Genomic DNA, 16019 nt, shown 5'->3' with positions numbered 1-16019 from the left:
ACTAACACATAATCCCGCATACATATATCACGATTAGAGATGAAATACTTCAGAAGTGCTGGTGAATTCTCAGATTTTAAGGATTTCATCATAAAAAGATGCCCCCACAAACTGCATCTAAAAGATGGATGTATCCACCATGACATCATGTCACGAAGCCTCAAGCTGGTTTTCACCATCTTGGTGTTGAAACAAGTGGGGGAGCTTCTGCCCAGGATTTCAGACAGTACATATACTCTATTAATCCTCATCTGCCTTTATTACAGAGCATAATTTACAACATTTTATGAAATATGACCTAAAACCAGCGTTTGAGTCCAGACTCGCCTCCTGCTGGTCATTAAAAAGACTGCAGACTTCTATTTTCTTACCTTGAAGCCATTTTTTTTTGTTGTCCTCTGCTGTGCAGTGCAACTCGAGCACTTGGAGCATTACCGCTGACGCACCACATTAACACAACATTAGACTTGAATCTAAAGGCAGGCTCATCATGTACAGTATAACACACAGTAAAGTTACACAACCCTCTTTAAACCAAAACCTAATCAACTCATTTTCGCTCATATTTTCTCCTCACAGGTGTTTCAGGACTTTTTTTTCACCTGCGTGCCTTCTCATGTGGGTGGTTAGGCTCCCCGCCTGACTGAAACTTTCCCCACATTTCTCACAAACGTACGGCTTCTCGCCTGTGTGGACTCTCATGTGGACCTTCAAGGAAGTGGTGTAAGCGAAGTCCTTCTTGCATATTTGGCATGAGTACGGCTTCTCGCCCGTGTGAATCCTCGTGTGACTCGTCAACCTGGAAAGGCGAATGAACCTCTTCCCGCAGGTGTTGCAGACGTGAGGCTTCTCGTCCGTGTGTGTCCTCGTGTGCCTTTTAAGCTTTGAGGCGTTGACAAATCTATTCCCGCAGGTGGTGCAGAGGTAAGGCCTCTCACCTGTGTGGGTTCTCATGTGGCAGAGAAAGCTGTTGCTGTGGGCAAAACGTTTGCCGCAGGTTTTGCAAGAATGCCGCTTCTCGCCGGTGTGTATGGCCGTGTGCCTCCTGAACGCCGACGGGTCGTTAAACCTTTTTCCGCAGGTGATGCAGAGGTACGGCTTTTCCCCCGTGTGCGTTCTCATGTGCAGCCGCAGCTTATCGTTTCTTCTGAACGTTTTGCCGCACTTCTCACAGAAGCACGGCCTCTCATCCGTGTGGACTTTCATGTGGAGCTTGAAGGAAGCGCTGTAGTTGAAAACCTTCCCACATGTCATGCAGGAATACGGCTCATCGTCTGCGTGGATTCGTAGGTGATTTTTAAGCGTTGATTCATGTTCAAATGTCTCCGCGCAGGAGCTGCAGGAGTAAAGCGTCCCATCTATATTATTATTCGTAGTACCACAAAGTTCTTTTATTTGTAAACTATTCCTGCAGACTTGTGTGTTTTCATCTGTGTTGTTACAGACTTTCTTTGGTTTCGGCTCCGTTTTTAAGGGCATTCCTGAGTTTTCACATTTGACTCCTTCCTGTTCTCGACTCTCAGGTACAAAACAGGACAGAAGCTCGGCACTGCCCTCACAAACAGGAGTCACCATGAAGGCATCACTTTCCTGCTTTAGCACAAGCTGCTCTCCTTCCTCACTAATGCACAGCTCCTCCTGCTCCTCTTTAATCAGTGAAGGTTTCTGATCCTCTGGATCCAGACTGGCGTTCTTCTCCTGGATAGAGATTTCCTCTTCCTTCTTTGTACAGACGCAGCGTTGGTCTACAGGGACAAAGGGACACGAGGCAAAACGTGAGCAGATCGTTAGTTGGGATGTGACGGTGTGGAGAGACATTTGCCCTCCCCTCCCCGAACAAACACAAAAAAAATGCAGGTATAGAGAAGAACCCAGGTGTCCCAGTTTTCCACTGGGACTTGAACTCAGCTTGCACCAGTGGATCCTTGCGCATCCACTGGTGCACCTGTACTTAAGGTTTTGCAAGTGAGCGAGGGGGATGTTACATGTAGTTTTACACTCTGTAGGAAGGTTTGGAAAGACAAAATGATCCGATTTGTCACGATGAACTTAAAAGGTTAGTGCATCAGTTACTGTTATTTATATAATATTGTTATTCATTGTAAAATAGTTTTAGGCGTTGTCAAAATGCTTCATGTGTGTGGATTAGAGTGTGCATTTGCAAATCTTACTGTGTGCTTGTGGATCACACTATACCCATCTACAAACCCTTGTGAGGCAGTGGAAGAGATCCTAGTTCCTTCCAACAAACATGCCAACACGGGAGGTAGTGAGGAGAGGATAAAAGAAAAGAAACAACGGGCAATATAATAAGATATAAAATAATTTTATATTTAGGGCCACCATAAATAAATGGTGCAGTGTGAGGGGTATAGACACAGTGAGGGTGTTCAAAGAGTCCTCCTCCTCCTGTGCATCCTTGCTTGCTGCTCCTCCAGCAGTCTCTTTTCTCCTCTGTCCTCCTGATACATTTCAGGATTTGAGGCATCCTTCAACATTACTTCTTGCCATTAACTTCCGGGTCACAGCCAGCGGGACGGAGGAGATGAGGAAGCACATATTAGAGAAAAGCCTCAGGTGAAGTAAAGATAATGCGTTACTCAAGGCTAACAACAAGGGAGCTGTCAAATAGTTCGTTTTGCTTAGCTTGCTTGGCTAATAATGAGAGCTGTTTGCATTCTCTAAATATTAAGGAAAGGCGCTTCACTGCTTCTTTTATTGCCTCCTTTAGCAGAGGAGACACTGGACACCACTGAAAGAATAACACCCGCTTCTTCTCGAGGTTTCGCCTTCACATAAATTTATATAACCTCTAAATCCACATAATGAGCTGTATTAAAATAATCAAAGTGTATGGAAGCTATAGTTTTATAGGTTTGCATTAGCAATATCTGCTGCTGCACTGCAGCATTTAGAGTTATGCTGGCAATACAATATAGAAGCTGTATTGCCAGCATATATGGAACGCCAGGACTGCCATAATGAATTAATTAAATACACCATTAAATAATTAATTAAATGTGGCGATAATTAATTAAAATTGGAATTAATTAATTAAATAAATAGTTATGACACATGTAATTAATTAATTATTGACACATTTAATTAATTATTTATGTATTTCACATTTTAATTAATTATTGACACATTTAATTAATTATTTAATGATATATTTATTTATTTCATTTTGGCAGTCCTGACGCCTGGCTCTCATCATGAAATAATTTTATCTGTCAGCCTCACCCATCAAACTCAGGAGGCGGGGTTAACGCTGCCCATGCAGCTTCTCTAACATTTGATTGGTTGCCGTGCAAAGTAAGTCAAAACAGGTCGATCCTAGATAATCGATTGCTTGTGTAGACTTGGGGCAGCCAGGTATCCCAGAATGCAGATCAAATCACAGGCAGCAATGGTGGTGGTGTAGTTTTTTCTGTCACCAGCTACACTTTTAACAGTGTTTTAGCCGCGAATGTCGCGACGTATGTCTGGTCAGGTTGTCAACATAGAACATGTTTGCAAAAGTGCTCAGATGTTTTCAGAGATTTCACTAGCTCTGCTAACAATTAGCATGCAGAGTGCACCGAGGGGGTTACGTTAACCGGTTTGTTTACATATTCCACTCTCCGTGTTCCACATGTTGCATTCGCAGATTCTCATTTTCACCGAACGATCGTCTCTTTCCGCCTGGTCTTGTGTCTCTGTGCTTCTGTAACATAAAGAACGAGCTGACATTTTTCTCACGAAACCAGCGATCAGCTCAACAGACCCTCAGTTTACCTGCATGCATCCTCCTCCTCATCTGTCAGCTGTTTAACACCTGCTGCTAATTCAAGAAACACGCCTACGTTACCTGGTGATAGTCACAGTTTAACTGGGCAGCCGGTACTCGATATAAAGCAATGTCAGCGCATTTTTCTGCACAAGATAAGTAAATATAGTGTTTTTCCCGAGCGCAGAGCTGGAGCTTGTTTCCTTACAGAGCACTTTATAGGCGAACAGCTTCATCAGCGGCTGATGTCCAATCACCGGCACACAGCTTTGAAACCTCAGCTGAGTTTTAGCTCTCAGTGGTTAAACGCTGGACTTCATTCACTCAGGTTCTGTCTGTCGGGTCACGTTTACTTCGCTGTTTTATTTACAACTGAGCAAATCGGTTTGGCTGAGGTTAAAGTTACGTTTCATAACTGCATAGTTTCACAGACGTTTAATGGTTCACTGGCACATGTGTTAGACTGAACTATCATCTAAATATCATCTGTTTTTTAATAGTTATTCAACTGTATTCTAAGCACCAGCTGTCTGTTAGAATGTGATTTTTTTTCTCTCTCTGTTGGCAGAGGTATAAAAATGCGCAGGAAAATCTGATGTGCATGGCAAACTTCACCGACGATATTTAGGGAGGAATAAACACACATCAAACATAAATGAACCATTTGTCTGTCTCCATAATTGAGAGAATTTTCTCTTCTTATCTCAACACTCTCTCTCTCTCTCTCTTTTTTTTTTCTTTTTTTTTTGCTTTTTCGGTCATGTTATGTTTACCTGTCAAAGGCTTGTTACAAACTATGAAACACATCGTGCAGACTTCTGGATGTTAGAAGAAAACTAATACTGCTCATGAATGAGACTAAAGGCAGGAAGGTGTCCTTTAAAACTAAACATGTTAATAGGACCTCCCTGTTTATATCATAGTTTATGATATAGCACGTGTATTTCAGTAATAGCCTGCTGAGGCCACTATACGTTTGTTTATATCTAATCTTCCTTTTCAAACATTTAAACAGCAGCGAGTCTGCAGCTGAGGGAATACAAATTCAAATTGTCGGAACAGGTTTGCTCGTTTCTTGGATTCATTTGGTGATTTATTAAATGTATAACTGTTATTCTAATCTGCTGCTGAGTCTCTTACACTTTTCTTTATGCTGTATATTTTCACGTCTCTGGAATAGTTGGCAGTTAGATAGTCAGCTGGGAAACTTTGTGTTAACTCATGGAGCTGAGGATATCGTGGACATGCTGACCTCGCTGCGTGGTGTACAGAGCGAGGTCAGCATGATTAATATTCACAATAAAAATATTAGCCGAACATCATGAAGTCTGTATGTGTTTCATAGTGTCGAACAACCTTTGTACAGTTAAAGCCAGCAGTTACTACATGACGGAAACACCAACGTTATCTCTTTTATGCGTTTATACACAGGTCACGCTGATTACTGAACAAAAACCCAAAGATCAGATGTTAAACAGATTTATTTGCTCTCTCTCCTCCTTAAACATGTTTTTAATGTTAGTTATAATTCAGAATTGGCGACTGAAACACGTAGGACACATAAGAACATCAGGAAATAAAACACCGATAAATATAACCTCAGTAAAAGAAGTCAGCGGGGGTTACTACAGCTGTGTACCGGGGCCTGCGCTTTGTCGGTGGGATTGCTTGCGAGGCGAGCGGGTCTATCCCACGCTTTGCCGTGAGACTGGGACGACATCTCCGAAATCATCGAAACACTTTTGCAAAGAGGCTGTATCTTGACAAACCGACCAGACACATGAAGATTAAACCACTACATTCTCGGCTAAAAAAATATTAAAACGGTATTTGGTGACACACAAACAGGGTTTTTCAAAGCTCAGTTCTGTTAGCTTCCACATGCCGGTTGTTGTGTGCAAGAAACAATGGCCACCAGGCCAAAGCAATGGTTTTGACTCGATCAGCGTTAACCCCGCCCCCTGAGTTTGATGGGTGAGGCTGACAGATAAAATTATTTCATGATGAGAGCCAGGCGCCAGGACTGCCAAAATGAAATAAATAAATATATCATTAAATAATTAATTAAATGTGTCAATAATTAATTAAATGTGTCAATAATTAATTAAAATGTGAAATATATAAATAATTAATTAAATGTGTCAATAATTAATTAATTACATGTGTCATAACTATTTATTTAATTAATTAATTCCAATTTTAATTAATTATTGCCACATTTAATTAATTATTTAATGGTATATTTAATTAATTCATTATGGCAGTCCTGGCGTTCCATAAGCATATGCCACCACAGACACCCTGAATTGGCTAAGTGATGGATGAAGGGAATATTTCAGTCACAGAACAACTTTGAAAATGTGGAAAGGAAAGAAAAATATATTTACTGCCTTTTATGAGCCACATGTGCCATGTTCTTTAACATTCACGTGTTTATATGTTTTTGTCATATTGTGTTTCTGTTTGAAAATGTGCTCATTTTGTCCATGTTGCGGACATTGTAGTTTCAACACTGAAGAACACTGTTGACGAGTCTAGTGTAAGTGCGATCTGATCCTCTGAGCGCTGCACTTCTCCTTTCTTAAGACTTTTTCTATTCTTCCTAACACATTTCCATTAAGCAAGTGACTTTCCAGGAATTAGCCAAAAAATTGTAGACTTCTCAACCACACATGGTGTTCTTCCTGGTTAAAAAAAACAGGGTTAGGGTCCACGCCCCTTCATGCGTAAGTAGATAACATAACATGCATCAGTTACAGTTAGTGACAGCTGTCACTGTGCAAGCACGTATGCTATTACAAGCAAAACACTTCTTAGTAATACACTAAGCATAACTATGATATGACCGTTGTAGAGAATGCAATGCGAGTAAGCCTATATTATTCATAACGGGCTTGACAAGATTAGTTCTCACAGTTTCTGTTTGACGGAAGGCCAAAGCCTCACGCTAGGCAACGTAATCATCGAATAAAGCTAAAAACAGTTAGACAAGTTCCCTTTTTCATCAACATTTTACCATATACAGTGGGGCAAAAAAGTATTTAGTCAGCCACCGATTGTGCAAGTTCCCCCACCTAAAATGATGACAGAGGTCAGTAATTTGCACCAGAGGTACACTTCAACTGTGAGAGACAGAATGTGAAAAAAAAATCCATGAATCCACATGGTAGGATTTGTAAAGAATTTATTCGTAAATCAGGGTGGAAAATAAGTATTTGGTCAATAACAAAAATACGACTCAATACTTTGTAACATAACCTTTGTTGGCAATAACAGAGGTCAAACGTTTACTATAGGTCTTTACCAGGTTTGCACACACAGTAGCTGGTATTTTGGCCCATTCCTCCATGCAGATCTTCTCGAGAGCAGTGATGTTTTGGGGCTGTCGCCGAGCAACACGGACTTTCAACTCCCGCCACAGATTTTCTATGGGGTTGAGGTCTGGAGACTGGCTAGGCCACTCCAGGACTTTCAAATGCTTCTTACGGAGCCACTCCTTTGTTGCCCGGGCGGTGTGTTTTGGATCATTGTCATGTTGGAAGACCCAGCCTCGTTTCATCTTCAAAGTTCTCACTGATGGAAGGAGGTTTTGGCTCAAAATCTCACGATACATGGCCCCATTCATTCTGTCCTTAACACGGATCAGTCGTCCTGTCCCCTTGGCAGAAAAACAGCCCCATAGCATGATGTTTCCACCCCCATGCTTCACAGTAGGTATGGTGTTCTTGGGATGCAACTCAGTATTCTTCTTCCTCTAAACACGACGAGTTGAGTTTATACCAAAAAGTTCTACTTTGGTTTCATCTGACCACATGACATTCTCCCAATCCTCTGCTGTATCATCCATGTGCTCTCTGGCAAACTTCAGACGGGCCTGGACATGCACTGGCTTCAGCAGCGGAACACGTCTGGCACTGCGGGATTTTATTCCCTGCCGTTGTAGTGTGTTACTGATGGTGACCTTTGTTACTTTGGTCCCAGCTCTCTGCAGGTCATTCACCAGGTCCCCCCGTGTGGTTCTGGGATCTTTGCTCACCGTTCTCATGATCATTTTGACCCCACGGGATGAGATCTTGCGTGGAGCCCCAGATCGAGGGAGATTATCAGTGGTCTTGTATGTCTTCCATTTTCTGATGATTGCTCCCACAGTTGATTTTTTTCACACCAAGCTGCTTGCCTATTGTAGATTCACTCTTCCCAGTCTGGTGCAGGTCTACAATACTTTTCCTGGTGTCCTTCGAAAGCTCTTTGGTCTTGGCCATGGCGGAGTTTGGAGTCTGACTGTTTGAGGCTGTGGACAGGTGTCTTTTATACAGATGATGAGTTCAAACAGGTGCCATTCATACAGGTAACGAGTGGGGGACAGAAAAGCTTCTTACAGAAGACGTTACAGGTCTGTGAGAGCCAGAGATTTTCCTTGTTTGAGGTGACCAAATACTTATTTTCCACCCTAATTTACGAATAAATTCTTTACAAATCCTACCATGTGGATTCATGGATTTTTTTTTTCACATTCTGTCTGTCACAGTTGAAGTGTACCTCTGGTGCAAATTACTGACCTCTGTCATCATTTTAAGTGGGGGAACTTGCACAATCGGTGGCTGACTAAATACTTTTTTGCCCCACTGTATGGTAGTTTGTTTCGACCCTCACATCTTCCAGGTGTTTCCTGTTGACTTACAATTTTCTTAACTCCTCTTTCGTCACTTGTTGCAGGGCAGGGCACAAATGCAATTTCAAGCTAAACGGAAGTCTGGAAGCATAAGGGCCATTCAATTTTGCCCATCTCCAATTTTTAAAATCTGATGGTCCACAATTTCCCCCTCACACACTGAAATCTGAGAAAATGTTTGAACATGTATATGTATAATAATAATATGTAAATAATTTCCCCCAGGGATCAATAAAGTATTCTGATTCTGATGTCAACAACTTTTCAAAATAAAAGCCTGAAGTTCTCTCTCACCATAAAACTGTCCCAATTTTAAACCATAAAAATTTCAGGTAAATGAGAGGGGGTTGAACAGAACATTATACTATAATATATTAATATTATGCTTTAAAGTTGCACTAATTCTAATGGGTCAGATGTTGAACTGTCTGACAATAGGATAACATAAAGTGCCATTAAGGACAGACTCTATAGCAATGTGTCTAATATTTAATTTATTATTTTCTAACAGAGCCTAAGAGTGGGTTAATGTTTTGGCTGTGTGTCTCCAAAAGTTGATTCTGTTCATCTGGACGTAGCTACGTCCAGATGAACAGAATCAACTTTTGGAGATTTACTTACCTGGATGATTGAGAATGCACCAAGACGTTTTGGCTGTGTGGTTTTATTTCATAAAAGTTATATTTCTCTTTAAAAAATATTTTATTGACTCCTAGTAGAATAATGAGCCCCTGTAAAAGCTCACTTTTTCCTAACTCCAGCACTCACACCAAACTCCATTCAAAAAACACGTGTTTTTAATTTTCTGCAGTCAGCCCTCTCTGTGTCCACATGCCGACATAAACGAAACGTTTCTTGTCTTAAACCAGGTGACATGTTGCTGAAACACACCTGCTGCCGTGCTGTATGTTACACACCTATTCTGTGCAGCTTTATTTCGGGGTTCCGGATGGTTTCCAGCAGTCTGCGCTGATGCTCCACTTCTGTCTCGCACTGCTCCATTTTACTTTCAAACTCTGTGAAGATTCCCTCAAATGCTCCATCCAGCCTCACACCAATGACGCTCCTCCACCCACCAACTGAAGACATTGCTGCTGCAACAATTTGCCACACTCATCGGCTACACAGCCATCCGCAACAAGGTTAATAACAGGCTAACGCTACTGTCACTACCCGATCCGTACCGGAAACCCTATCAGTACCCCGCATGCGCAAATTTTACGTCACTTCCTCTCTTTGCCAACATTGCGACATATTTGAATGATACGGTTAGCGCCCAGTTAGCTCCTAGCATTTCTCAGCAGCTCTGCCTCCTTTTCGACTACCGGGACATTTAAACAATGGATAATCCGTATACAAAGAAATTCATGCTTTTCTCCTCAACAGAGAGCGTTCCCCGATTGAACAACAGCGCCGTAAAATAAGAAGAATGGCGCCTAATTACAGAGTTAATAATACAGACTTTGTAATATCTCACGTGTAGATTAATCAGCCAGATGAAGTGTTTACTGACAATTGACAGTGATAGTGGAAATCATCATCACTATTCCAATCAATCCTCTCCACACAGAAGCATAAACACACTCGACTATCACTAAAGCAATTTAACACACGTTTGTAATGGGGCTGATTCAGTTTACAGTAGGGTTCATTCGCTCGGTCAGGGTTAGGGTTAGGGATTTTCTATCAGATCTAGTTGAATAATCATATGATTCAGATCCAGAGCTTGTTTTTTATCCATAAATGTAACAGATGAGAGGAAGAGGCAGAGTTCTTTGTGAAAAGTAAAAAAGGACGGCTTTGTTTTCAGAAAACGACATTTGTGAACGAAGAATTTGCCCATAATAATTATTACATTTAGAACATTTTCAAGCTTATTTTCTTTTCTTAGAGAACCAAAGTTAATATCATTTTTAGAAAATTCAAGTAAGTTTGGAATCTTTGGAAAGAGCCAGTAGTGCACATCGTTCAACAGGGCTTTACAGAATATACAATTATAAAATAAATGTTCTGTTGATTCAATATCCCCATCACAAAAAGAGCAAGAATTATTATCAATAACAAAGCTATTATCAATCCCTTAGCTTTGGGAGGAATGGGAAGTTTAAGGTAATTTTTTCTGATCTCTTTCTTTTGATCACAAGAGAACAGATGTGAAATGGAATTTGGATTGGATCTATAAGGGAAAAAACATTAATAAATAATTCCCTAATTTGGGAGTTTTTTAGACTGTTAGCTGTAATGTTATGCCCATTTACCAAGAGTTCAGGGAGGTCAGGGGATCTATAGTCAGGGTCTTGAAAAAGATTATATGCTGTACATAGAATGTTTTGAGGGATAGCCTTAGTAATTTTTTGAAATTCTTTGTTATTTATTTGCAGATTATAATTCGTGGTGAAATCTTCTAATAAAAATTTACCTCTATCATTTAACAAATGCATCACTGACCAGATGCCCTTATCGTACCATTTCTTTGATAAAGATTGATTTGTTTCCAACGTTTATGTAACGACAGTTCCATAGGGGAGTGTTGTGTGGGCTATACTTATGTTTGTATATTAATTTCCAGTATAATAAAACTTGCTGGTAAAAGGAAGAAAGCTTTATGGGGAGTTTTGTTTTATGTCAAAATCACATCTAAGTAAAAGATTAATTCCGCCTAGATCTGAGAATATTTTGCTTGGAATGTGAAACCAAAGGCTATTTTGACTTCTTAGCCAATTTATTTTTAGGGTGCCATTTAAGCTGTCAAATTCAATAGCTTGCAAACGTCCATCTTCAAAATGTTTGACTAAATTACCTTGCCTAATATAGTGGGTTTTGCGTTTCCATATAAAATCAAAGTTTAGCTGGTTATTAGATTTGATTGCTGGTTTAGGCACTCCTACCGCATATGCAGGATATACTAGCCTTTCCATTTTGGTGAGAAAAATTCTACCCAAAATCAATAAGTCTCTGAGCCCAGTTATTTAAATAAGTTCTACAAATTTGGATTTTCTCCCAAATATTAAGGTAATCTAAATCAGTCTTATTCTTGGTTATATACACACCCAAATATTTGACAGTGGATTTAACAGGAATATTAAAAGTGTTAGAAATAGTACAATCATTTAAGGGTAAGATCTCACATTCGTTTAAATTTAGATTTAACCCTGAAGCTTTTGAGAAAGTTTCAATAATCTGCAGAATTTTGGGGATTTCATTCAGGTTATTTAGGAAAATAGTTGTATCATCGGCTAACTGGCTGAAGGGACACAGCTAGTGACACGCCCAGCGGTTTCAATTTATTTCCGCCGGATGTCGGTGGATGTCCGGAAGTATGTAGGTGGAGTTTAATTTTTTCTGTTATTATTTCCATTTATTTAGCATAAAAAAATACAGGCAATTGAATGCAATTAATAACATAACAGTTAAAAAAAAGAATTTCAAACACATTAAATTAATTTAATAAGAAGGTTTAAGGCTTTGTAAATAAAGTTCAATTTGATTTTTGGTATAAGCGCTGGTGTATGAGTGAGATACTATAGGTACAAAAACGTTAATGTGTATAGTATAAAGTGCATTATAAGAGTTTCAAACTTTCTCCAGGTAGTAAATAATATTCATTTTCTGTATTTCAATCTTCTTCTTCTTTTGTCACTTATCCAGGTCAAGATTATGGAGGCAGCTGTCTAACTAGAGCAGACTTCCTGGTCAGCTCCTCTGATGGGGATACCAAGGATTTACCAAGCCAGCTGAGAGGCATAAACAGTCCAGTGTGTGACTGGGTCAGTTGGGCCTACCCAAAACACCTTACTTAGCAGACATCCATAAGGTCCTAGTCAGTACCCAAGCCACCTCAGCTGGCTCTTTTCAGTGAGTCACCTTTCTCCTCTGAGCCTCTCCTGAATGACATGATCTCGAATGATCCCAGGGGCTGTTTTCCCTGGTCTCCAGAGGCAAATTAGTCCCAGGTGTGTGGTCAGGCTACAAGTGATTCAAAGCAAGGAATGAAGTCACCTCACTTGGTGCAGGATTATCTGGTCCTTAGCCATGGAGCTTGGTTTGGCCTGGCCCCTCCTATGATACCACATAAGCTGGCTATAGAGACACTGAAGGTTACACATATGACGCTTTCTATAGAAATCCAAAACAGCCAAAAAATATCTTAGAAGCAAGTCTTGAAAATCTTATGGGAAATTATTTAGAAGCTTTATCTAATTTGAATTTGATTTTTAATAAAATCATCAGCCAAGTTTGATGGAAATGACTGCTGTCAGTTTGAATTTTGTATTTTTATCGTGTCCTCTTCTCTGTTTTCATTACACATAACTTTGTTTCACCATCACTAAAACTTTTATAAGGCAGGTATGATAGTAGTGTGTGAATCAGTGCTGCTACCATTAAATTTCTCCTGCTGATATACAAACATAAAATTGTCAGGAAACCTCTGTACCTCCTGCAGGATCTGTTCGCCATCACAACCGGACATAAAACCCAGTGTAAAGCCTCCATCCAGCCCTGCCATGTTTTCTCTCTTTGAATTGCTCCCCATTGGAGGCGTTTTATGCCTCCGGCGAAGAAAGAATATTTACAACAAGCTGGAATTTTAAACATGAAGCTGGGTTTGTTTTCTCTGTTTTTTCTCACTTTCCAGAGAAGGTCGTAGTGGCTGCTTTATGGCCAACATATTAGAGCTGGGTGACAGCCGGCCTGCAGTATCACCACTCAAGGACTAGATGTGATTCTTGGCCATTGCAGTTCTCTGACTCTGAGAGAGAACGAGGCTTTGTTATGAGTACCCAGCTCCCTAATCTCTTCTCCCAGCGCCCTTCTGTCCTTGGTGAAGCCTGACCTGAACACTGCGTGCCGGTGTGAATGCAGAACGTTTTGTCTGGCTTTTGCCCAAGGCTGCCGCAGGTTTTGGTGAGTAACGAGTCACGCTCTCAACAGCGTTTCCTGTGGAAATAAATAGCCGCACGTATGATATTAGAGTATATGTGGATAGTGCTTTCATCTGTGACCTGTCCTTTGAGCTACGCAGGATAAACACAGCGAAGCCATAAATCAAAAGGAAGGTGTTCCAAGGCACTCGTCGAGCAGAAAATAAAGAGCAAAACAGAGGGGTGTTGCTTTTGCTGCTTCTTTATTTATTTATTTTCAAATAGAAAATATGAAAATGAACTCTCTGGCCCCTGGGCCTAAATCAGCATGACACAACAACAGTGTAGAAAGAAGAAAAAATGGAAATTAAAATGAAAACGCACAGCAAGCTTTCTCGTAAGTTTATACTATTGGTTCTTACAACACAAGAACAAGCTGTAGAGGAATCCAGTGGCTTTCATGTCGGCCACATACAAACACAAAGTCGGGATGCTGTGTGACATGTAAATAAAACACACAATGCAGTGATGTGCAAATCTCATATGTTTAATTCACAATAGAAAACAGAAAACACATCAAAAGTTTCAACTGAGTAAAAGAAATATTATTTTAAGAATATTTTAAGAAAAATATCAGCTCGATCTGAATTCCATTTAAGGTCTCAGAAAATTTGGAACCCGGGCAACAGAAGGCTGGAAAAGTAGTTTAACGTGGCTAATGGTCAGTAATGTGACTGGGAGGATTTTAGAGAGACAGAGTTTCTCAGATGATGGACAGAGGTTGAATATCTCATCATCTGCCCCACAAAATATGATCAAAAGACTCTGAAAATCTGGAGAAATCTCTGTGCGCAAGGGACAAAGCCATCAGTCAGTTCTGGATGCCTATGATCTTTGGGCCCTCAGGCAGCACCACATTAAAAACAGACCTGGCTCTGTGATGGAAAGCACTGCATGGGCTCAGGAACACCTCCAGAAATCCCTGTTTGTGAGCACAAAAGCTCTATCATACAAAGAGGAAGCCATATATGAACATGATCCAGTCATGCTGCTGTCTTCTTTGGGCTAAAGCTCATTTAAAATGGACTGAAAGTGGAAAGCTCTTCTGAGGTCAGAGAATTTTCAGTTTGAAACATTTGTGCTCTATTCCCAAAGAGAAGGACCACCCGGCTTGTTTTTTAAGTCCTGCCTCTCTGATGGTATTGGGGCTGCAGTGCCCATGGAATTGGTAGCTTGCACATCTGGAAAGACTCCACTAAAGCTTTACAAAGATTTTAAAACTTATGAATATCAATTTTTATCAACACAATTTTTTTAACATGAGAGAATATGAAAAAAATTAAAAAAAATTTCCCTAAAAATATGTTTTATAGTTCTTGTACAGCTGAAATAAAAACTCTTAATATGATATTTACAATTTTTTTTCATTGTGCCATAATGTCCTAAAATTTCAAACTAACACAGTTGCACTAGAGGAGGTACAAGCCTATTTACTCTTAAACTGGTTTAAACTGGTTGATGACAATGATTTGCGTGCAGTTATGAAAAAATTCTGACAAGTTCAGCTATTTATGGTGAAAAATATTGTCAGTATTAATTTTACGTGAAATAAATAATGCGATATGTAACCAGATATGACACGTCACTTAAGTAACAATGAAAAAGGTTTCTTAAGCCGTTTGTATGTTATTTATATTTTTCTTAATTCTTGAAAATGACAGGACACATTTACAGTGGACAACATTCATTAGTGAGAGCTTATGCTTTTTCAAATGTCAGTTGTCATGCTACTTAAATGAATGTATTTTCTCTTCTAATAAACAATAACAATCACCTTGCTCATAAAACTTAAAAATAAATCCTCCTCCCTCGTGTCCCTGCTACGATGACCCATAGTGATGAACCACATAGAAAAAGAAGTAAAAGTTGAAGCTGTACTGTGTACAAGTGGTAGAGCTTGTAAGAAACACTTATAAAGTTCCACCTGTCCTCACTAAGGTGTTTACTGTCTGTTTATAGCCACAGACAAGAAAGTAATACCTCAGGACCTGCAGTTATACCTCCTATAGACTCACTGATGTAGTAAATCACTCTGCAAAGCACCACGTGTATGGCAGGAGACCATATTCAACCCTGTAATTAATGTTCCAAATGGATAGTTTTTATTAAAGCATGAGAATCACTCAAATTTTTAGCCTCTGTAAACCAGCTGTGAGATCAATAATAATAATGAATCCTGCGTCTCATCCTACCTGCATATTTCCTGCTCTAAATGCCCAGCATCTGTTGCCATTTCCAGGAGGAAATAGCTTTTTTATATCTGAACTAAATGAACAGCCTTATAATGGGCAATGGAGAGCACGGACATGATGAAACATACAGCTGGGGTCTTTCTGCTGATGTTCAGTTTATTAAACTAAGGCAAGGACGCCTCCTGTTGGTCATGTAGGATCTGTAAAACAGGCAACAGGAGAGAAAAAACATGAGTCACCTGCCATTAACAATAAAGTGACAGTAAAGGTTTACAGAGAACATTTAACAGAACATAAAATTTCATTTTACCCTCATTTTTTTTCATGCATAACCCAAATTGCATCTCATACAACTGCAAGACTGACCTGTGTAATGATTTGCTGCCAGAACTTCACAGTCTGTTGAATAGTGATGTGACCACAGTGTCTACAGACAGGTGCTTGTGGTTGCCTATGGATACCAC

The 16019-nt window shown here is 40.0% G+C and overlaps 1 protein-coding gene across 1 annotated transcript; it reads right to left on the bottom strand.

Moving 5' to 3' along the window:
• Positions 1-240: 240 nt before the first annotated feature.
• On the bottom strand, positions 241-9641 carry LOC113009760 (zinc finger protein OZF-like). The gene is made up of 2 exons (XM_026148275.1): positions 9359-9641; positions 241-1745 (listed from the first exon to the last, which is right to left on the bottom strand). The coding sequence occupies exons 1-2, from the start codon at positions 9528-9530 to the stop codon at positions 574-576; spliced, it is 1344 nt and encodes a 447-aa protein (XP_026004060.1). The 5' UTR covers positions 9531-9641; the 3' UTR covers positions 241-573.
• Positions 9642-16019: the final 6378 nt, after the last annotated feature.

The sequence above is a fragment of the Astatotilapia calliptera genome, chromosome 17, assembly GCF_900246225.1.
Source record: "Astatotilapia calliptera chromosome 17, fAstCal1.2, whole genome shotgun sequence".
Classification (NCBI taxonomy): domain Eukaryota; kingdom Metazoa; phylum Chordata; class Actinopteri; order Cichliformes; family Cichlidae; genus Astatotilapia; species Astatotilapia calliptera.
This window is presented reverse-complemented; position numbering and strand designations above follow the sequence as displayed.

Coding starts and splice junctions, on each gene's coding strand:
- LOC113009760 (XM_026148275.1), bottom strand. CDS start 9,530: ATGTCTTCAGTTGGTGGGTGGAGGAGCGTCATTGGTGTGAGGCTGGAT. Junction 1,746..9,358: donor AATAAAGCTGCACAGAATAG/GTGTGTAACATA, acceptor TTGTCCCTGTAG/ACCAACGCTGCGTCTGTACA.